Source organism: Parus major, chromosome 3 (genome assembly GCF_001522545.3).
Source record: "Parus major isolate Abel chromosome 3, Parus_major1.1, whole genome shotgun sequence".
NCBI classification, from domain to species: domain Eukaryota; kingdom Metazoa; phylum Chordata; class Aves; order Passeriformes; family Paridae; genus Parus; species Parus major.
Window position 1 is genome coordinate 44,611,833 of NC_031770.1, and position 24,058 is coordinate 44,635,890.

A 24,058-nucleotide genomic window follows, 5' to 3' on the forward strand; every position below is an offset into this window, starting at 1 on the left:
CCATAACTGTTGTAAAAACAACTCTTCCTGCCTTTCTCTGTTAAGTATTGGAAAGGTCCATTTTTACCCATAGATGCTTACCTGGATTGCACTCACTTTATATTTTCACTCTCCTGCCATGGTAGGCTCAAAGCTAGCCAAGCCAAACCCTCCTGTGATTTATGGTATTAACTAAAAAGATGGGCTGGCACACGGATTGCAGAGATGCTACTATCCAACTTTTCTTAGCACAAAATGTATTTCTGGACTGCAGGAGCTGTACAGGTTTCCAGTATATGCCAGTACCCTGTCAGCCACAGGGACTCTGCTGCTCCACACTGAGTGCAGTTCTGGTTTGTGACTGTCAGTGGCTCTGCAGTAATTGCAGTGATTCAGAAGTAGTTCTTTGGAGTGGCAGTGAAGCTGAACCCAGTAGATCTGCCAGCCATGCCATCTGCTTGGAAGTTTCCACAAACCAGAAGGAAGCAATACCCTTCTGTACAGTCTCAGCCTTCAGATGTTTTGCCATTTCAGGGAGAGTTGTACCTTTTGTGTTTGCTGATTCTGAAAGCTTAGGTGGCTTTGCACTTGTATCAGTAAACAGATGCAACCTGAATAATTGTGCATTTATTTGGAACCCTTACAGCACTGAGGTGACACCATTAGCATAATCAGATGAAAGTACCTTGTCAGAATTTCTGAGCAGTTAACCCTCTTCTCTCTACACAGATGTAGTAAACACTGCCAGACCTGATGAAAGAACCATTATGACTTATGTTTCCTGTTACTACCATGCATTTGCTGGTGCTCAGAAGGTGAGATTGTAGATGGATCAGATCTCATCCTTCACCTTCTGTCTTGTTTTTTTCAGCAATTTTTCCTTTTCTGATCTTTTCCTCACTAGTTACTAGAACAGCATCTTAGAGCTGAGCTCATTTCCTCTTGCCTCTTCCCACTGTGAGCCACTGTTTTGGTAGAGCCAGTAGTAGTCTATCCATTTGTTCCATAGAAAAAAACCTTCCTGTCTCATCTTTCTGCATATTTACTAATAATATCCAGTAGGTTTTTGACAGACAGTTGCTGAATGGGTGAGTGGTGATATTCCCTCTAAGTGAATTTGTGTGCATTCATTTGAAGCACCATTAAAAATATAAGATGAAAATAAACTCAGAGTGAAAAACAATAATAGAATGCCATCTTTCTTCTCTCTGCTGGATATTATTTCTGCTACACATGTCAAAATCATCATAACATGCTCAGAAAAGAAACCCTTCTCTTATGCTTTCAGGATTGTTTTTAAAATGTTAAATGCTTAATGGTAAGTACAAACAGCAACACCAAATGATGTTCCTATGCAAAACAGAGAAACATATATAGACATCTCAGACAAGCTCTAGAATCATGTCCTAAAGAAAAGAAGGAAAATTCTAAAAAGTAAGGGGGTTTGGAGTTGGGCATACTTCAGCTATTGGTAATATAGAAAATACTGATATATAATGCTAAGGTTATAACTAATCCATGTGCAACTTCCAGAGAACATCTCCCCAGATGGAAATGTAGTCTGCCTTTCCTGTGCCTTAGACAAAACTCCCACAATTTAAGTCACCAGAGATACGTGTGCCAGTTCTTAAGCAAAGAGTCCTGGTAAAATTAGGGTTACTCCTCCTATGACACTGCTGGATCAAGCCCAATGAAAAAAAAAAAATCCTCCTCTTTGCATGACATTATACTGAATTTTTAGTGTACTTTTTATTCTGTCAGCACCCCTCAATCTAACACTATGTTTATTACAGCTTTGTAGAGTTTCTCAAATACAGAGCTATGGACAAGAAAACAGTAAGGAGGACATGAAGTTATGCATTTATTTATTCATCCTATTTTCTACTCCTCGATTCCTTTTTTTCTTCTTTTATTTTAATTTCTCACCCCTCTTGTAGATATTGTGAACACTCCCAAACCTGATGAGAGAGCTATCATGACATATGTGTCCTGCTTCTACCATGCTTTTGCTGGAGCAGAGCAGGTATTAATCAACTGTCCCTTCAGGTTGCTGTGTTTTTGATTGGTTGTGTCACACTTCCACTAGTTTATTTAAAAAAAAAAAACAACTAATTTAGTACTATGTGGTTTTAATTAACATGTGCAAGTGTTACTTGAGCACTAATATTTGTTTTTAACTAATTCTCAAACCTGTTTTAGTTAAATGTTGTGTAACAAGTTAACTTCTTTAATTCACAGACATTCTGTTTCTAATTTTGGGTCTTTATTTAGTCCAAATTTTAAGGACTGTTTCAGAAAAAACTGATTTGAAGATTTTGTAAACTTGAGCTGTTGCTTGTTGCTACGACACCTTGTGTGTTTACTGCATAACAGAATGTTTGACTTTTGGAGACTGAAACTTTCTCATGCTGAGTAGTAATTTAGGGATAGATTTTCAAGGATTCCTAAAAACACAGAAAGGCACAGAAGACATCCAACACAGTATTTGTGCCTGGTTCCTGCTGAAGCCAACAGAAGCATTTGTGGATGAAAATATTAGTATAAAAGGCATGAACATCAGCAGCAGACCTGTCATTGATGGGATATTCACTTATAAATGTGGCATTTCCCACTCCTTCATACCTTTCTAGCCTACAAATGGACATAACCCAATTTATGTTTAAAAAAAAAAAAAAGAACCTTTAAAATGGTTGATATTTTCCCTTCATCCTCAGGACTGAATTTCCCTTCCTGTCTGCTAGGTTGCCTATACCTTAACACAGCACAGCTATGCTGTTGAGCTCTTTTGCTCCTGGATATGAATGTTTTGCTATTCATGAAAAAGGGGAATTCCAAATACTCTGTAACACAGGAGTCTACATGGATATTTATTTCATTTATTTGATTCCAGAGTCATATTTCTATGAAAGTATTGCTCTGTGGTATCAAATTGTAAATTTTAAATATGGCAGAGCTACACAGCTCAGTCACATATAAATTTGTCAGGAGGCATGAAAAGATTTGCTTTGTCAGTGGTGGAGCTGCACTTATTCTCAAGGGTATATGTACATACGATATGCAGATATAGAGTGGTCTGAGACTCCTGCATCACATGTGGTGTCTTTCCAGTGTGGCTAACAAATCTAATATTTTTGGATGTGATTTAAAAAATATAACCTAATAGGATATCTTTAAGAATGACCTAAGCTGTCTTTGAAAAGATTTATTAGACAGCAATATAATAAGTCTTCATTGTATATACAACAAGAGGGCCTCTGTGCTGGTCCATGCCTCATTCAGACCACTGGAATCTATGGCTGCAGAAGGAGGGAAAATGACTATCTAAGCAATCTAGGAGCATAAATCACCAGCTACGAAAGAATGTGATCTTTTATTTGCAGCAGCCACATTCTCTCTCTTTCTCCAAGCCTATACCTTTCTCAGAATGTGTTTTATGTCCTGTTTATTTGCTGTGTGTTACAGGCTGAGACTGCAGCTAACCGGATCTGTAAGGTGCTTGCTGTGAATCAGGAAAATGAGAGGTTGATGGAAGAGTATGAGAGACTAGCAAGTGAGGTAAGGATGCTCTATCTCTAATGTGGTACCAATAATGAAATATTGAAAGCTGAAAGTTTCATGCACTCCCTTCAAGACAGCGAAGTGGAGACAAGGGTAAGGGTAAATCTCACAGTGGCAGGTTACAAAGCCCAGTTGCCCAAGATACTGAGTTTCAGGTGACCCCTTTGCCACAGACTTCCTGTGTGACCAAGTGAGCCAGTCTTGTTAACGCACACAAAAGGGTGTCTTGAGGATTGTCATCCATCTTTCCCAAGACCAAGCTGCCTGTCTTTATAAACTTTGAAAATAGCCATCCTTGACCAGATGTGGAACATACCAGATCCTGTCAGTACAAGCAAACCTCTTGGCTTTGTGTAATGCAAAGCACACCTGGAGGGAGTCTGTCAGGTTGTTCACAATTCACCTGAGAGCATGGACAGCAGATGAATGTACAGATGAACACGCTTCTCCTCTCCTTTCTTGTTTAATGGCAAATCTGCTGAGCAGGACTACAGATCTGCAGTGCACAGTTGAGAGCTCTTACCTTTTATTGCTTAACCTGCAAAAACACTGAGATCACAGCACTACTTTCTGTATCTAAATTTGCACCAATGACCTTCTGAGTGAAGATTTTTATCTGAGGCTGGTTTCTGTCCCGATCTCTTAACTATGACTACCTGAAAAACCAAGAACAATACTTCTGAACATAGTAGATGATGTTGGGTGACTCAGATTTTGAGTAATTAGAGACATCTTACACGTGTCATAATCTTTCTGAAAATCATGGTATTTCTAGAAATACCTAGAATATCTGGGCAGATTTATATATAACTCATAATACCCAAATATCTGGGCTATAAAAGTATTGTTCAGCTTTGAATATCTTGTGCTTACTCACTGTTAAGGCATCAGTACCAACTAAAGTAAATAATGTTAAAATGGAACAAAATTAAGATTTATATGTTCAATATATTTTTTTTTTTGGTTGTTTTTCCATTGCCTTTATTGGTTTGAAAGCTGTTAGAATGGATTCGCCGGACAATTCCTTGGCTGGAAAACAGGACCCCTGAAAAAACAATGCAGGCTATGCAGAAGAAATTGGAGGATTTCCGGGACTACCGCCGCAAACACAAACCTCCCAAAGTACAGGAGAAATGTCAGCTGGAGATCAATTTCAACACCCTGCAGACAAAACTGAGAATCAGCAATCGGCCAGCTTTCATGCCATCAGAGGGGAAAATGGTTTCTGTAAGTAAAGGAGGCATCAATATTCCGTTTGCTTTATCAATGATCTCCCAAAAATGCCGATGTGAAGGATTGAAAGGCCATTCTAAATAATTCTCAGAAACATCAGTTTGTTGTACTTTTTCAATACCAAACTCCTTTTACACATTCCCCTTTGTTCCAGAATCTTGCTTTCTAATAAGTGTGCTCCTGCCTCTGTGAAGGTTTTCCCAAAAGCAAATTATCTGGAGATGCAAGACGATATAGAGCTTCCTTTGGGAGTATTATCAATACTGGTGTATCAGTGAACCAGTGATTGCTTATTTAAGGAAAACTCAGTGGGTTCACTGACATTTTAGTCATCAAACAAACAGACATTGCTCAATACATGTTTCTGCGTTTTTGTATTCTGCTTTTTCTCTTATGTCTATGAGGATAAGAGTAGTCTGTACCCAGAATTCTCATCTGCTGATAAGTATTGTGACTCGACTGTGGGTCAAAACATTACCTGTGAAATATAGCAAACCTGTTTCTGTACCCTATTCTGTCATTGTGCTTTGGTTTCTCAACTTTGAAAAACCAAAAAAAAAAGCTCTACCTGAAAAGGGCCATTTTCCACTCACTGTATGCAGAAAATAAGGGCCCTGTTACATCAGCTTCCCAAATGTGTCTTTGAGTTTGCAAGGAAATTCACAAAACTTTGTGTACCACAGAAGGTGAAATTAATTCATGTTCCAGGTAAAACATGCACCAAATCCTCTTGATACTAGTTACTTTGCTGTTGTCAACTTGTGACAGCAAAGCACTTTCATTTTGATAACAGATATATCAGAAAAGAACACACACACATTGTAAAATGGGAGATGAAAGCAATATATTGTGAAGACATTGGACCTGTAGCCATGCTTGGAAACCATTTCTATAGGGGCTCCTTTCATGAACCCACCTGAATACAATGCACTATGAGGAACAAGTGTCTGCACTAAAACACAACTGCCTGACCACATTTTCTATGATTTTACAAAATCTGAACATAAAAACTTCTATTTTTGAAGCCAAATGATGAATGACTCAAAAATGCATAAATTTAGATACAAAGGGATTATAGTTTCATCCATGTCTCCCATGTATTCTCTTCACAGGATATTGCCGGCGCTTGGCAGAGACTTGAACAAGCTGAGAAAGGATATGAAGAGTGGCTGCTGAATGAAATACGGCGACTGGAAAGACTGGAACACTTGGCTGAGAAATTTAGGCAGAAGGCTTCCACTCATGAACAGTGGGCATATGGTGAGGGGAGATGGCTTTTAACATTTTTAGTGTTTTAATGTTCAAAGTTGAACAGTCAGTGCCGAGTATTTGCCAGCCACAATCTCACTCATAAGTAATTTGGACAATTTCAGACAATCTAAAATAATAACTGATAAAATGTCAGGTTTTGTTGAATGTAGTCATGATGCTAACTTGTTGGCATGTTGCTAATGAGATGTAACTGTAAAAACCATACTTGAAGTAGTGAGTCAAACTTAATGGAAATATTCTGCATTTGAATAGAGGCCATTGCTGCTAATGTATTCCTACGTAGCTGTACACCAGCAATCCAGTCAGGAATGCAGTGATACCACTGGCTGAGTGTGAAATCATTAATGGAGGTATTCTGAGTTTATTATTATTTGGTCATCATGATCTGAATGGTTCAGATAAATTACATGGACTCGTGTCTGCTTTGCTCCAAACCCTGGATTACACACCATTTACAGTTGTGGCTTTTAATGGTAACCTAATCTTACCTGTAGTTGTGACACCTGTAGGACCTTACAGCATCATTCAGCTTTGTTGGGGACTATTAAACACAGGTCTGCTCTACCATCCTGATGACTGTCTTCCTGCTACTGCCATACTTCTGGCTTTTTCCAGATTCTTTTGACACTGTGAAAGTAAATCAGAGTCCATCCTCTAACAGTTGCTGGAAGCATGCAAGGCTGTAAATGGTTGCCAAGCAGATACTAGAAGGGAAACTGCAGCATTTATCAGCCCTGAGAGCTGATTTTCTGAGCATAAACTACTCATGGTGACAAGTTATAGCTGCTGTGTAGGGAAAACTTCATGTAAGCTGGTACACAGCAAGTGGAACAATAGTTGCTTCTGGCTCTAGGATTCACAGAGCTCTGCAAATGCCATGTGGTGAGTGCAGCTGCAGGGACTTTCTGGGTGGATTCAGTTGTCCAACATAGGAGCTACTCAGCAGTAATATTTCAGTTTCTACTTAATCTTTCTTTCTCTAGCCTTTTGTAGATAAGCTGGCATTTTCCACTTAAAATTCAGGGTTTGATACAAAAGGCAGTCACACATCTCAGGGTTATTTTTTTTTAAGTTCTGAAATGAATAATTAATTGAAGGAGAGGATAAAAAAAATTAACAGATCATTAGTAAGAGTGAAGTGGAGCATAGCAGTGTGATTTCTGTTTTTTTAACTCTATTCTACAAAAAATTATCACAGTGGTTTAGAGATACAGTTTTTGTCAATATACCATTTTTATGCCACTTTCTCTAGCAATGTAATACTCACTATTTCAGACCTGTATAAGTAGCCTATGCAAAAACCAGGACATTACTGTGAGCTTTAAAAATATACATTTCTAATTAACATGTGCTGACAATTTGCTGCTGATTTCAGTGGGGGTGGGATTAAATTTCATGCATATGATTTTCACCATGCCTCAACTAAAAAGTTGATTAAATTTGCAATTTTCCTAACAAATAAATTGCTAAAAAATGAGTAATATTTTCATTTCCTCTTTCAGGCAAAGAGCAGATCTTGCTTCAGAAGGATTATGAGTCTGCCTCTCTGACAGAAGTCCGTGCCATGTTAAGGAAACATGAAGCTTTTGAGAGCGATTTGGCTGCTCACCAGGACAGGGTGGAACAGATCGCTGCCATTGCCCAGGAGCTGAAGTATGTTCCATTTAAAGGCTTGCAGCTGCTGACATTTAACTTTGCGATAAACTCTTTCCAATGAATTTGATAGTGTCATAGGTACCAACGTAGGAATTCCAGACATAGCTTCATAAGTATATTATCTGAGCTGGTCACTGAGACCTTTCCCTCATCTCCCCCTTACCCCCAACCAAATATAGATATTCAACTGACCAAAATTATTTGAATAGAAACATTTTCAGCTTGACTTCACAGTAATATTTTAGCATTAGCTCTACCCATGAGCCTGTTGTGGGTTGATGGGAATCCTGGAGGTGTTTATTTCTCAGTTCATATGGCCTGCTGAGAGGTACAGGCTCTGAGTTGTTTAACTTAGAAAATAATTTAATTTACACAAATTTCAGATCAAGTATCTTCACAATTATATAGGTTCTTTCAAAAGGCTTCACATCCCTTTATTATCTCTATAATAGTGGGTAGTGCACTGACTTCCTGCAGATTTAATTGTGTCTATTATGCTTATTTTCACAATCTCTTGATATTATTTTGGAAGCAGCACCACTGTCTCCATTTTACAGAAGGGACAGTGGAAACAAAATAAATTGCTCTCAGATTCCTGCCCTTGGCTTCAGCTCTCCAAGTTTCAATTTCTCACCTTGAACAGGCAGATCACTTACTGCTCAGAAAGGAAATCTTAGAAACATGCCCTTTTTTCACTTTGTGAAGGACCATGACTCACAAACAGCTCCATATTCATTAACGATTAAAAATCAGACACTTGTCTAAAATTTTAGTTCATATCTGACAGCAGCAGCACTTACAGTAACTGTGTAATTCAAATGGATTTAAATGAAAATCCCATCTTCGAGATTATTTAAAGGAAGAAAAATTAAGCACAGTGGGCAGAGTAAGTACTGTGTTTTGGTTAATGTGAAAGAAATCTGAAAAAAACCTACAGAGAACAGAGATTGCCCTAAATATGTGAGATTATGTAACACTTTCTGCCATGCTTTGATCCCTCTTATGGATTTATTTCATAGAATGGCTTGAGGTGGAAGGGATGTTAATGAGCATTTAGTTCCAAGACCCCTACCATGGACAGGGACATCTTTCACTAAATCTCATTGCTCAAAGCCCCATCCAGCCTTGCCTTGAACACCTCCAGGGATGGGGCATCCACAGCTTCTCTGGGAAACCTGTTCCAGTGCCTCCCCACCCCCACAGTAAAGAATTTGTGCCTAATATCCAGTCCAAACCTGCCCTCTTGCTGTTTAACACCATTCCCCCTTGTCCTCATTAAAAGTACCTCTCCAGCTCTCCTGTAAGTTCCCTTCAGGTACTGGAAGGCTGCTATAAGGTCTCCTCAAAACCTCCTTATCTACAGGCTGGACAGCCCCAACTCTCTCAGCCTGTCTTCTTAGGGCAGATGCTCCACCCTTCTGATCATCTTTTTTGTCCCTTCTCTGGACCCACTCCAACAAGTCCATGTCTTCTCTGGGGGCCCCAGAGCTGGATGCAGTGTTCCAGGTGGGGTGTCACCAGAGCAGAGCAGAAGGACAGAATCCCCTCCCTCCCCTGCTGCCCAGACTGCTTTGGATGCAGCCCAGGACACGTTTGGTTTCTGGGCTGGGAGTGCCCATGGCTGGGTCATATTTAGCTTCTTGTCAACCAACATCCCCAGGTCCTTCCTCCCAGGGCTGTCCTCAATCCATTCTCTACCCAACCTGCATTTGTGCTTGGAATTACCCCCAAATTTGTTTTTCTTTATGCTAAAGAAAGTTTCTGTAACACCTAATCATTGGTAATTCAGCTTCAGCTTTATGAATTATGAGAAACTTTGGGAATGTAGTATGCATAGCACAGCATCTGCTTACCAGTGTTTTGAACCCTCTGTCCTTTACCTCTGGTGACGCCAGTGAACACTGTATCCTGTCTATTTTGGGATTGTCTCTTCTCAGTTGTTTCAGTAATTTGCTGCGTGAAGTTAAACAAGTTATTTGTGGCCTGGGCTGCAAAGGTGCTGAAAGCTGATTGCATTTAGAGATGCTCTAATTTGACTTCTCCACATCTCCATAGAATGGTGCTCTTAGTGCCTGATTTTTCACTGTGACTCTGTAACTCAGTGGGAACACTGAATGAAAGGTCATAGGAGTCAGGTTTTATCACTGGCTGCGAGCAAATGGGCAGCTTCTATTTAAATACTGATTTTAATATCATTCCTCACACAATAAAATGATGAAGGAAAATTCTAATTTCTTTTTTAATCCATATTTTTAAAGCAGGATTAATGTCTGAATGCTAAGAAATGTGCATTGGCATCTGATACAAAGCCTTTTGAAGTCAATGTGGGTATTTCTTGATTTTTGTTTGGTTGTTGGGTTGGTTGTTTTTTCTCTCATCACTGATTAATTTCCTTACAGAAACTATCATTATCTGTGTCTAAATTCCAAGTTGGTACACCTACCTTCATGTTTTGTTTTAGTCAATCTCTTGGTTGCCTGATGTTGCAATTTCAAAGGAGAAGTATTGCTGTATGACCTTGAACTGTACTAGTTACAGTTTCCTGTCCTGGTATTTTCTGCTACAGCTCAGTCCACTGTGTGCTTAAGGTTAAAGTTGCTACAAGCCTGTTGATTGATGCTATTTAGATAGAGGATTTATGTGTGTATGCAAACAGGTGATTCCAGCTATAAGATTGTTGTGTTCCCAGCCTGTGTAGATTTAGATATTCCTTGGCAAAGAGGCATGACAGGGCTTGGATAGGGCTTTATACAAAGCAGAAGGGGCACAGCATTTCTAAAATGAGATTTGCCAATTATGACATAGCAAATGCTCATTTGAGTGAGCTGTACTATAAAAACCCCATATTAATTTATGATATTATGTGCTCATTTCAATGTTTCCAATCATCAAGGCAAATTTTTTGGGATCTAGTTTCTTGTATATCCATCACTTTTAGTTTATAGCGACTGATTTTCAGCCAAGCAGACCATTATCTGTAAGACTGATTTGAGAGGCATTTTGGTTCTGCAGACCTGGGCTCAAATTGTGCTTACGTACATCGTTAACATGAGCCTTGTTCTGAAGCACTGCTAAAAGACGTTGCTCAGCAGGTTATTTTTGTGGCACTATCACTGTTCCCAAAATGAGCTCACTCTTAAGTGCTTCTCTGGATCAGGTCAAAATTTGGCTGAATTTTAAATTTTTGACAGATAAGACTGAGTTATTTTGAAGATCAATAATGGTAACTGAATGATTATTAAATTCCAAAGACTGTAGGTTTCAAATGGCCAAACAAATAGAATGACTGTAACACATGAGAAGCAGTTCTTGACACACTGCAAATCAAAAAGTTTTACAAAATTTAAATCTTATCTCTTCAATGTTGAAAAAGATACAAAAATTAATAGGATAGGGAATGTAAGCCTGTGTTTTATTTCCAAGTAATTAATCTTTGATAAGTTATTACTTCCTCTGCTCCCGCTTTGATTAAAAAATTGTTCTTTGATACCTATAATACACTTATTAAACAGTAAACAACAGCAGGCCCAGAAAGGTAGTGGAGCTACACTGTTTAATGCCCCTCGGTAAACCAACTTAGGATATAGTTAGTTATCACCATGGGTGCCTTTTTTAAAAATTGTTTTGATATTATTCCCCTACCTATTTGTCCACAGCACATATCCCTGGAAGGAACAGGATAGTAGAGATCTTACAGGGAATGACTGAATCTCCCTGGCAGAGCTTGTGGAAGAAGGTGGTGTATCACCTTCCAGGACTTTGACCACAGCTGGTACAATCAGTCCCTCACTTTCATGGAAGGACTCCTGCCTTTACCCTTAATCGACAAAAGGATATAAGTGATCCATTGAAGCAAAAATAATGTTTGCTCACTCAGGAGCATAATCTAATAAACTTAATATGCTATAATGAAAAAACCCCCAACTTTCAGCCAAAAACTCATGACAGCAAAATCAATCTCAGTCTGTTTCATCCAAGACTCTATGCCCCTGACTTAAAATTTCTTAGCAGATAGTGGCTTCTGTTGTATCCCTTGAAGGCTAATGGAAACGTTTCCAAAGAAGGAAGTGAGTTTTCAAGTTAAGGAGCCCTTGTACAGTATGACTCACTGACAGTTTTCTCCTTAAATATGAGAGTTCACTTTCAGAATTTTAGGTTGTTTTTGTTATTTTTTAAAATTGTTTGGAGGATTGGATTAGAGAATACCAGCACAAACTTGACAAGTCCATGGGCTCTGATGGGCTGCATCCATGAGTGCTAAAAGATTGTTGGATACCATAGTGAGGCTGCTCATAATGGTCTTTGAAAGGCCATGGCAGTCGGGAGAGGTGCCTGAGGACTGGAAGAAAGCAAATGTCACCCCAGTTTTCAGCAAGTGCAAGAAAGAAGACTCAGGGAGCTACCAGCCTGTAGCTCCAGCCTCATCTCAATCCCTGGCAAGGTGATGGAGCATCTGATTCTGGAGGCCATCTCTAGCCACAGGGAAGACAGGAAGGTGATCAGAAGTAGTCAGGTAAATGACACTTGACCAACCTGGTTTCCTTCTACAATGAGTAAACTACCTGGATGGAAGAGGGAAGATGAGTGGGTTTTGCCTCTCTTGACTTCAGTGAGGCTTTCAACCCTGTCTCACAACATCCTCATAGGCCAAGTCAGGAAGTGTGGGCTGGATGGGTAGACAGTGAGGTGGATTCATAACTGGCTGGATGGCAGATCCCAGAGGGTTGTACCCAGTGGCACATGTCAAGATGGAGGCCTGTCACTTGTGGTGTCCCCCAGGGTCCAGCTCTGGGCCCAGTGTTGTTCACCTTGTGCACCTGGAGAAGAGTAACCCTTGCACCAGGACAGGCTGGGGCTGAGCTGCTGGAACACAGCTGTGTGGAGAAGAACTTGGGGGTCCTGGTGGACAACAGCTGTCCAAGAGCCAGCAGTGTGTCCTTGTAGCCAAGAAGGCAAATGGCCTCGAGAAGAGATGACTGAGAAGGGACCCCATCAATATCTATCAGTATCTAAAGGGAGGGTGCCGAGAGGATGGAGCCAGGCTCTTCTCAGTGTGGCTGAGCAATAGGACAAGAGGCAACAGGCAGAAACTGATGTATAGAAATTCCATCTGAATATGTGGAAGAGCTGCTTTATTGAGCACTGGAACAGATTGTCCAGAGAGGTGGTGGAATTTCCCTCACTGGAGATGTTCAAGAACCACCTGTCCTCAGTCCCGTGCCAGGTGCTCTAGGATGACCCTACCTGAGTAGGGAGGTTGGACCAGATGACTCCCTGCGGTCCCTTCCAGCCTGACCCACTCTGTGATTTTGTAATTCTGTGATTCGGTTATGGTATTTTTCTTAACCCGTTTCACCATTTTTCACTTTCAACAGTCAGTTGATTGCAGCACATCTGAAGCTTCTTTTAAACACAATCCTTTTCATACTTCTCAGGTTTATCCCAAACCAGATTACTCTGACCGAGCTTAGAAGAGCATGAGCATTGCCCCTGGCCTACAGAGCTTCTGGCTTCACAGAGGAAAGCTGCCTCTGTTCTCATTTTGTCCTCTGTGATTCTCTGTATTACTGGCAGTGTGATCTGTTCATTCCTCTTGCCAATTGCCTAGAGAATAATGCTCAAAAAAAAAAGGGGGATGGAACAAATTCTATCTGCATTTGCTGTCTTGATCAAGCCTCAAAGTAAACCTTAGATTCATATTGCCATGTGTCAGGCATTTACAGTCTCTGCAATGTTTAGTACTGGGCAGAGTGTTCTCAAGGTGAAGCCAAGAGCTAAATTCAATAGATGGCGATGCACCAATAAAAGTGAGTTTCCAAGGTGTCAAACACATGTATTATGGATGACTATTATTTGCCACTGAGATCAAAAGTTCAGTTTGAAGAAGAGTCAGAGCAGAATCTCAGGACAGAGACTTAAAAATTTATTCCAGTCATGGGCAGAATAGTAAGTTGCTTCCTGTCAGGATATTAGGCTATTAAGCAGGTGAAAAAGCAATGGTAGCAGCTACAGTTTGTGAATGCACTCGTTCATGCTGGTGACATATGTGGGTCTGGAAATCCCTGTTCTCTGAACCAGACAGTTCTGGGCTGTAGATCTGTGAGGAGTTCCTGGAGAGGAAGATGAGAATTGTCCTCTGCACCCCAGATCTCAGAAGCCCCTAGTAGTATTGCTAGTCTTGTGAGAGATGCTTTGAATGCAACCTGATGTGTGTTTCTCAGTTAAATAATTTCAATGCATATAAGGAAAGGATCACTAGGCTATTTAAAAAAAACCTGGGTATTTCAGGCCAATTAATTTAAAAGGTACCAATCTTTGCAAACTTGATAAGGACTGAAGCAGTCTGGCCATCAAATTGCTTGTGTCACAGGAATAGCTAAGATAAAAATGCTTGGACATCTTAATTGTCTTTCATACCTGGATGCCACTTGATTTTTCTCAGAACAGAGGAGATTGATCCTGCTCCTGTGCTGTGCTTCTTGAAATGCTGAATGCCTAAACACAATGTGTATACTGCAATACTTGCTTACCTTAGGAGAAATATTGCAAAAAAGAGAAGAATTGTTGAGGGTCAGTGGAAGTGTGGACACTGCTCCTGTCTTTCAAAAAGTCATAGAGTTCTGTCTTTGCTCTTTCTTAGTGAACTGGATTATCATGATGCTGCAAGTGTCAATGATAGATGTCAGAAGATATGTGACCAATGGGACAGTCTGGGAACACTCACTCAGAAAAGGAGAGAGGCACTGGAGGTAAACCATATAATAAGGATCAGCAGCTCAGCTGAGGAAGGGAGAGGGAAATGAACCATTTATTTCAGATATGGAAATGGTGCCATTGAGCATCCACTTTGGATCCCAAACAGCAAAACCCCCTTTCCTCAGATCTCCATTTCATTTTGGTGTAGTTACTTTTGCAAATGAATTACTCAGACTAGACTTGACAGTACTGAGCTGCCACGGACAGTTCTACAGCAGCCAGAAATGGCACGTGGTTTGTAGCACCCCTCTGTGGGAATCTGATGTCCAGCAAGGCTAAAAGAAGCTATTGGTTAGTTACCTTTTCATACTAGTCTGAGTTTGTAGTCTTGCATATTTTTCTCTTCAGCAGTAGGTTAATTTTTGGTAGTGAGTATTTCAAAGCACAGAGATACTTTGCAAAGCCTTGTTCTTTTGGAGAAGAGAAAGTCACACACGTAAATGCCAAGGTGGGAAATGTGTAATTCTTCCTTTCTGTACTTAAATTACTAAATCAAAATTAGTGGATTTTAATTCATTTGCAGATAGATCGCAATAACAAAAATATTGAAAATATATATTAAAAATACTTAAAATATCAATATTGTAAGTTCAAAGGCATACACCCACCCCTTTCAATGTGCTGGATATGAAAGTACTTTTACTGCAATTAGTCCTATTGCCTTGAGTTAGAATCCTTAAAGCAGGTGGTGAAATTAATCAATGCAATCAAATGCTTTTGATAAGATGAAGCATGACTTTGTATATGGGTGGGTATGTGTGTGGAGCTGGATCTTGCCCTAATAACAAAAGAATGCACTTTTCCCAACCTGTACAGAGGACGGAGAAATTGCTCGAAACAATTGATCAGCTTCACCTGGAGTTTGCCAAAAGAGCTGCTCCTTTCAACAACTGGATGGAAGGTGCTATGGAAGACCTACAGGACATGTTTATTGTTCATAGCATAGAGGAAATTCAGGTAATTGTACTGTTTCCTGTATCTATACCCAGTAGCCAGCATGTTTGAGAGCCCGTGAGAGGAGCTGTGCTTATTTACAGCTGATCTTCCAGATGCTGGGAGAAATGTTAGAGTTCTCACTCTTTCTCCCCGTGTTTCTGATTTTAGAGTTTAATCTCTGCACACGATCAATTTAAAGCTACTTTGCCAGAGGCAGATGGTGAACGACAGGCCATACTGTCAATCCAGAATGAAGTTGAAAAAGTCATCCAGAGTTACAGCATGAGAATAAGTGCAACCAATCCTTACAGCACTGTTACAGTTGAAGAGATTCGTAGCAAGTGGGAAAAGGTAATGTATGCTAGATTGCTAAATACAAAAAGGACATTGTAACACATTATTCCAGTTTAGAATTACTGAGAATATTCAGAGAACTTTACATCAAATCTCTAAATTATTCTAGATCATCAGATGCCAGAATGAATTTCTACAGTACCTTATGCTCTCCCTTATGTTTGCCAGGCTCCCTTTACAATATCCCTTGCTCCTGTCATGCAATATTACCTGTGTCCTCTTTGACTTTCTGCCAGGGCAAGAGAATCATGTGTTGAGGTTAGTGCAGAGCTGGTGCCTGGCCAGGGGTGCTTTTAAAAGAACAGAAAATGATTGTATTCTTTCTCTTAGTATAAAGAGTAAATTTTCTGTTTCCTCTACCCAGAAGCTGCTTTTCAAAAATGTATAAAATCAGCATCTTTGGGACCATTAATGTTTCTGTCCAATTAGAATAAAATTGCCATTAGCAACTGAAAAATACTGGGAAAGGATTAAAGAGAGGCTCCTAGAGCAATCACACCAATTTTATTTCATTAGGAACTAAGATAAAATGCTGCAGGTAAACGATTGTGTAAAATATAGAATTAAAAAAACTTAGATGGACAAGAACACACCCTCAATGGGTAATAAAAATCAAGCAGTAAGGACTAAGGTTAGAATCTCCCTGGGCAATTCAGAGGGGTAAGCCAAACAAAAGCATTTGCAATGAATTAGAGATCTCCAGATGTACATGACAGACAGAAGATGTCTAATGTTATCCTATTCTAATGGAGGTGTAAATGAAATGTTTTACGCAGTCTTAGAACAATTGCTTAGAGATTGAAAAATCACCTTCATTTTTCAAAAGAAAAACTGCTCTAAGAGCAGTTAAAGTGAAGTAATTGTCTTGAACTTGAATTCAGCCAGAGGTGAGAATTTCTTCTCTCTGCATGTCAGTCTCTTTGGTCAGGCTGCCTAAGACCATGTTACAAATTTCTTATGTTAGCACAGAATTTGTAAATAAAATAGTGATCATTCTGGCTTGTTCTTCTGATACCGACCTTCAGACCAATAATGAAAATTAGTAGCTGCAGACTTACTTTTTCCATTTGTTTTTAAACTATTCAACTGTGCCTACTCACCTTTGGTGCCTTCCCACTGTAACAGGTGAAGCAGCTGGTGCCTCAGAGGGATCAATCCTTGCAGGAGGAATTAGCCCGCCAGCACGCCAACGAGCGCCTGCGCCGCCAGTTTGCTGCTCAGGCCAATGTCATTGGGCCATGGATCCAGACCAAGATGGAGGTGAGTGTCAGACCCTCATGCAGAAGCTGATGAACAAAGAGACTTAAATTTTTTTTATCTCTACTTCTATACACAGGGCAACAGCAGTCAGTGACAGTTTGCCAGCTGTTTGATCCTAAACTATTTAGCGCCTGTTAAAATTGTTCTTAAAACTGTGGAAGTTTGTACAAGTGGTACCTTGATGGTGACCAGGAGATTCAGCTTTGAAAAATGAATCGCTAAACAATTACTGTTTAGCTTCTGCTTTTTGTAGAAAAGATACCAGGTTCACTGGGGTATCTATACTAATTCCAGGTATAAATGTGATACATTTCTTTTGAAATGTGTTTTATACAGTAAAATTTCTCATGTCCACTGTATGAAGGTTTTACTACTATTTTTAGTATAAAAATACAACGTATTTATGTGAACATTGATTAAATTAGCACATCTGAAGCTTAAATTCTGTGAGACTGGGGATGTTTTATTTTTTCTTTTGACAGGAAATTGCCCGCAGTTCTATTGAAATGACAGGGCCTTTGGAGGACCAGATGAATCAGCTGAAGCAATATGAGCACAATATCATTAATTATAAACACAATATTGACAAACTGGAAGGAGACCATCAGCTTATACAAGAAGCCCTGGTGTTTGACAACAAGCATACCAACTACACCATGGAGGTAGCCATTTACTCCCTTTTGTATTTATTATTTTATTCTGTCCTCTTGTGTGATGTAACTACACTCTCTGATTTAAGGGGATTTCCACAGAAGATGGAATTTGGCAGACTTTGTGACAATTCCATAAAACTTGTTTTATTTTCATTTATTTTCACTTTTTAGTGAAGAAGTACCCATTTAGAAACCAGGTTTGTATTTTTCTAAAGGCCGTTTTTATTTTTAGTGATCCTTGGTCATAATACAGAGTTAGTGGTATGGAAAAAAATTGCATAAATATTTAGAGCTTATTTTTTTCTTATTGTACTTTTTATACACTTAAAAGAATATATTTGCTTCTGTAATAAGCTAGTATTTTCTCTCTCACAGCACATCCGTGTTGGATGGGAGCTCCTGCTTACCACCATTGCTCGAACTATCAATGAGGTTGAGACTCAAATCCTCACAAGAGACGCCAAGGGTATCACCCAGGAACAAATGAATGACTTCAGAGCATCATTCAATCACTTTGACAGGGTACAGTACTCCTGCTTTTTCTCAACTAGCAATATTTATTCTTCCCAAAAGCAAGTTTCTTAGCTTTCCAAAAATAAAAAAAAACTGCAAATGCACTAGCAATGGGCTCTTTTCAAAAGAGGAAAAAAAGATCAGTTAAGAATAATTTATAGCCTTATAAAATCATAGGATGGCTTGGGTTGGAAGGGACTTTAAAGATCATCTAGGTTCACTCTCCTCACCTTGGGCAGGGATGCCATCATCTAGATGGCATCAACACTAGATCAGGTTGTCCAGGGCACCCCACAGCCTAGTAGCATTGTGCACATAAATTAAAGATTAATTATTGCTTTTTAAATGTAGTGAAGAATTATAGCTCTGCTAATATGGTTCAGTATTTGTTCAGATAATAGAACTGCATAAATCTGCGTGTTTTAGAAAATAACATGAGCCTTTATTTTAAGATAGTACAGCATGTTCTAAGTACTTGAAGTTCTAAGTACTTGAGTTTCCATCTCATTAAATATAGCTCTAATCTGTATCACAGAGGTTTTTGTCCCCTTTCAATCACAACTTGTCTCACTAGAAATGTATTTATAGGGAATATAGTTGGGACACTTACAGCTGTCCAGGAATAGCCTTTATTTTTCTGGCTGTATGTGGGAAATTAGAAGCTGTTACATTTTTTAGTAATCTAAATATGGATGAATAAAAATTAGGAAGGAAAACACTACTGTGAAGAAACTTAACTCACTTGTGTGAGTTATGCAGTATTCATGGACAGAGTGTTATAATGATTAACAGACACGATAGCAAAATACATGCAGATGGGGATCTGACATTTGCAGAACAATTTGGAGAACAATATGAACATGACTTAGTTCTGATGGCTCTGTGCTCACATGAACCCACCTTTAAAACCAAGTTCACAGTTCAAATACTGAAAAACCTTACCATAATGCAGCCCAAGTCTGTTGAGTCAGCTCCTTTAAATAATTTCAGGGTACAGTAAAATGCCTCTTTTCTTTTCACCAACATCCCGTTTGTCCAGCTCTACTCAAATTGGTTGCCCATACCTGCACTTGCATTTGATAGGAACTGGATGCTGATAGTCTCAGTTTACTAAACCTTCTTTAGAATACCTCTTTAGGAAGAAGACCAGAACTGTCAAACCTCTGCTTGCTGAAGGAACATACAAGCATAGGGAGATTTAGCTACACAGAACTAGGAATGGATTCTTTTTTGTATTTTCTAAGGAAGCAGAAGATAACATCGCAAAAGCAGAGATAGATTTCCTGGGGTGGAAGAAAGTAGTGTGCCAAATGGCTTTCCCAATGCACTGGAGCAGATAATTGAGTAATTAGAGCTATTAAAAGCAAAGTACCAGGCCTGGATAAATTACATGCCTGTATTTGAGAGACCTCTCTAAGGGAAACCGAGGTCTTTGCACAAAGATTTGACAGCTCCCCAAAGATAAGAAAGCAAAGTGACTGAATCCAAGTATATTTTACACTGGATGGCCATTTCTAGCATCCCTGTACCTTTGTAATTCAAAGGTGAGTTCTCTGGCCTGCTTGCAGCGAGGCTGGCTCAGTGAGTGAGGAGATAGCACAGTCAGCTCTTGGTGCCTCAGGCTGCCTGAAGGGAGAAGCTAAATCTTACACCAACCAACCCTACTGCTAGGGATTTTTAGGCTTTGCAGATGCAGTAAGACATGGAAATAGCAAAGCACAAAACAGAGCAAGGCCTTAGGAAAGGTCGTATGACCTGGAAAAAGGTGGTTGTGACACACAGCCACTAGCACACTGGAGATGGGCTACAACAGTAATGTCTAACACAAAACTGCTTCCCAAATCCTAGATTCTTACCTGTCTCTGGCTGTCTCTTACCTCAGGCTATAGTGGGTCATGGCTTTAGGCTGTGTCCCTTCTGCCCTGGCTCCTGTTGCAGGAAGCCTGAATGGCCAGGTCAGAAGCGGGAGGACACAGATATCTCATCTATCATACATCTCATCTGTTTCTATGGTCTCAACAAACTGGGGCTGATCTGCAAGTTTAGTTGCAGACCTTGCCTTTCCCCATGACAGATATAATCTAATGGCTTAAAAAAAGAGGTCTGAAAGGATCATGTAAGGAAAGAACCATCTTACAAATACCCTCTTTAGTGTAGCCCACCCCTCAGAATCAGACATGGGAAACTGGTCTAGGTGGGCTTTTGCACTGACAGTGTGTAACAATTATTTTCTCTGTAGCATAATGCAAGTTAAAGAAAGGAGGAAGGTAAGATCAAAAACCACTCAACCATCAAGCTTTATGCAGGGAACAGATAGCTGAAACACTGATAAAAGAGAGGGATTAAATTACACTTGCTTAATGGACAGATGCAAATCAATCTACACAGGCTAGAAGAGGACTTTGAACAAACATGTTGGAGAAAGCCAGGCTTGTTTTTAATTTTTCTATGAAAACTGAAATTTTTCTAAGAAAATAGAATTTCTATTTTCAAATTTTTCCTGTGTCCTTGCACACTTGAATATTTAGTGTTGGTGAATGAAGGAAATTCAGAGTACCTCGGAGCTACTTCAGTGTACATAAAATAATGAAGACTTTATATTTGTTCATATTTAGATAGAGAAGGCAGTAATGGATTCTTTTATGGCTTTGATTTCCTTAAATAGAAATTAAGATAAAACTGGATTATCTGAACATGAGCACTACCATGAAAAATGCTGTCTTCCTCATGTCAGATGGAATTAACAATATATGTGAAAATTTTGTGGTACTTAGCAGCATTTCTGAATGCCTGATATAGTTTAAAAATACATTTGAAGGATTGGACTGCTGTTCACCATGATGAATAGCCATAGAGGATCCCAAAAATTAATACTGTCACTGACAAGGAGGCTTTAAATATCTAAGTACAACAGAATAATTTATGCATGATATAGCTCTGATTTGTGTGGCATTTCTCCCATTTAAGACATTCCTTAATGTCTGACAGTGTGTGTTGAAGATGTCAGCAAAGTACTAATATGCTGAATAGCTCCCTTCCCCCTTTTAAAGTATGCATTTTGGTATACATAAATCTAACAACTCTTTTTAGGGTGCTTCTAGAAACAACTGCCTTTGCTTATGAATCTGAGAAAGAAACCCCTATCTTCCTCTCTGGGAAGAATATAATAAAAAAATTCTCACAGTGCATGTGAGAATTACAAGGGCAGGAAGTCGTGCTCCTTTCGGTGCATCCCCAGCAGAGATGTGCTGGCACAGAGAGCTTTGCAAGTCATCCTGGAAGAGACAAGTGGCAAACACGCTCTCTCCCCTGGCTCATGGGTTAACCCACTTGGCTCCTGTGTGCCCATCAGGCATGTACACATGCTGGTGCCCCAGGGGTTATTCCTGAGGGTGCTGATGCTTACCCTGCTGCCCTGCTCCTTGCTAGAGATTGTGCCTGAAGGCACAGTCTAGTTGTAGTTATAAATATAAATCTTTAGCAATGCTGCTATATTTCCTTCTTTAGTGTGACTGCATGGAGAAAAAAAGAGAAAGTGGGACACAATGTCTGAATCACAGAAGCAGTTTAGAAGTGTTCAAAATGGTGCATAGCTGAATTATGGTATGCAGCCAAGTCAGTATACCACACAGGTTGTCAGTCACTGGTTTTGACATCTCTTTATGCAGGGATTCCTTTTTCAGATTCAGTATATTTAGTAAATTCTAAATAAGACTGCAAAGTATGTGATGAAATATCTACAGCTGCTCTGCCTGTACTATCTTAATGGCTGCTAATACATTCTAGTATTGATTTTTCTGCAAACTACAGATTTCAAGTAGGAGCTCTGCATGCAGAAAAATAGCATCATGCCACCCTATATTTTGCTAACAGAAAAACAACAGCTCCCTATTAAAGTAGTCATATGTTCAGGCTTATGCAGGTCGATTAGCATTCAGGAAAATTAAGGACATATTTAAGAATGGATTAGTTTGACTCAGAAGTTCTCTTGTTTTATAAGGTCACATATAAGTCACAAGGAGAAGGGAAAAGATTTCTAATGAAATATGAAGGAGATTTTAGTGTTTTTCTTTGTATTGGCAGGAAAAGATGAACAAGGCAAAGTTATTTATATGCATTAAAAGATTACTTTCAGCTCTTAATGTTGGCCTGCAAACAATAAAAATAAATATCAAGAACCATTTTCAGTTAAGAAAGCCTTCATACGGGCTTGATCTATGCCTTAATTGCAAAATGCCATTAAATTCCATGAAACTCTGATATACTGCAAAGATGCTTTTTAGGGCAACATATGATGAAGATCTGACAATTTCACTACAAGAATGTGAAAACCTGCTATAGCACTTGGCACTACTACTTGGCCCCTCACTAGGGAGTCCCACTTAACCATATGACTGTTCTGAGCTGCAGCACAACCACTGCACTTCCCTCCTAAAGAAAATGGCATCTTGGAGGATGTGCCAGCCCCTCACTCCTGTCTGTCCTTCACTGCTGGTTGGGGAGCTCCTGCATGCACTGCCCACCCACCCCACCTCCCCCATGGAGTGGGGTGATAGCTGATGATCCTCCACCAACAGCTGCTAAAGGAGATGGAGGGGCAGGATTTGACTCTTAAATCTCATTTTTATATCATTTTGTTTGCAGCCACACAGAAGTATCCTCAGCTTTAGAAATGAGGTAAAATTAATAATTTCACCCCTGGTGGGACCTGCCATAGCCTGTCTCCAGGATAGGTTTTGAAAGTTTCAAAGCCTAGATGAACATTTTGAGAATGATAAAATAAGCCGTTTTGAACGCTTTATAGAAGGAATCATCATATAAAATGGAAATATTAAAGGATAAAAACTTTAGTGTGATTATGGCTTTTAATAAAATGCTGCTCCAGATTTGTAACTTTGCTTTTTTTCTCTTCATTGACTTCTCACTGTTATTTTTTATCTTTCCTTTATGGTGCTGGTGGATATCGATGAAGAGGCAGTCAATAACAGCATGACATTTTAAAAATGCATGGTGTTAACTTACTAAAGCACCACTTCATCCTATTAGTATATTAAATAAGCCCAGTGCATTTGTGAAAACTTGCATAATCTTACCTATGCATACCTATATAGAAATTTTCAAAAATAAATTATTCATCTAGCAAGCAAATACGTAGCAGACAGAAAACCTTGAATCTTCTCCAAAGTGTCTGTAAAATCAATAAGGGTAATAATTGTTCATCTTGGAATATCTCTTTAATTGTATTTATGTTAACTCACTCTAAAGTACCCCTCTGATAGGACACATTTTGTATGAACAGGAAGAACAAGACAAGTCAGACTGCTTTTAAGAAGTTAGCGTGAATTCCTTCACCTGCAAAATAGAAAGAGATACAATTCAAAACAATGTTCCAGTTTGATGTGGTGTTGCTAGGATCCATTTAACCTGGAATTCAATGGTACTTTTTTAAAGTCGGTTTTCAAAGCAAAACCTGATTCTATATATTGTTAAAGAAGACAGAGAACTGAAAAGAAGTTGTCAATTATAAATTTATTTTGTACTTATCTCTTTTGAGAAATGCATACTATATTAAGTTGTATTACCAGATCAAGAATGAGATAACAGTAATTGAGTGGGGAAAGCATGTTTTGCCTGGATTCAGTGATATTTTTATTGCCTCTCACATAAGCTGCATGACAACAGAAAAGGAAGGAAGCAAATGGCAGCTCATAGAATGAAATCAGCCTTGTCAGCAAAGATATTTTAAAGAAAAAGAGATGTAAGGAAGCAGAGTTTTAACTCTGTAGTTGAAGTGAGGACCCTCTTCTACTAAGAAAAAGTCTAAAGCATGAAACTGCAAAAACTGTATACTTTTTAGGTAATTCATTGCATATGTTGACGTTACATTT

At 39.2% G+C, this 24,058-nt stretch overlaps 1 protein-coding gene across 4 annotated transcripts in view; it reads left to right on the top strand.

The window, feature by feature from the left end:
* ACTN2 (actinin alpha 2) overlaps positions 1-24,058 on the top strand; it is a 67,425-nt gene that overhangs the window by 38,296 nt on the left and 5,071 nt on the right. For all 4 annotated transcript variants that reach the window (XM_033512683.1, XM_015622705.3, XM_019006127.1 and 1 more), the window contains exons 8-18: positions 1,917-2,002; positions 3,442-3,534; positions 4,534-4,764; positions 5,883-6,030; positions 7,545-7,695; positions 14,339-14,447; positions 15,271-15,411; positions 15,559-15,741; positions 16,870-17,004; positions 17,487-17,666; positions 18,033-18,179. In XM_033512683.1, the coding sequence (XP_033368574.1) occupies positions 1,917-2,002; positions 3,442-3,534; positions 4,534-4,764; positions 5,883-6,030; positions 7,545-7,695; positions 14,339-14,447; positions 15,271-15,411; positions 15,559-15,741; positions 16,870-17,004; positions 17,487-17,666; positions 18,033-18,179 (1,604 nt within the window). The remainder of the gene's footprint in view (positions 1-1,916; positions 2,003-3,441; positions 3,535-4,533; positions 4,765-5,882; positions 6,031-7,544; positions 7,696-14,338; positions 14,448-15,270; positions 15,412-15,558; positions 15,742-16,869; positions 17,005-17,486; positions 17,667-18,032; positions 18,180-24,058) is intronic.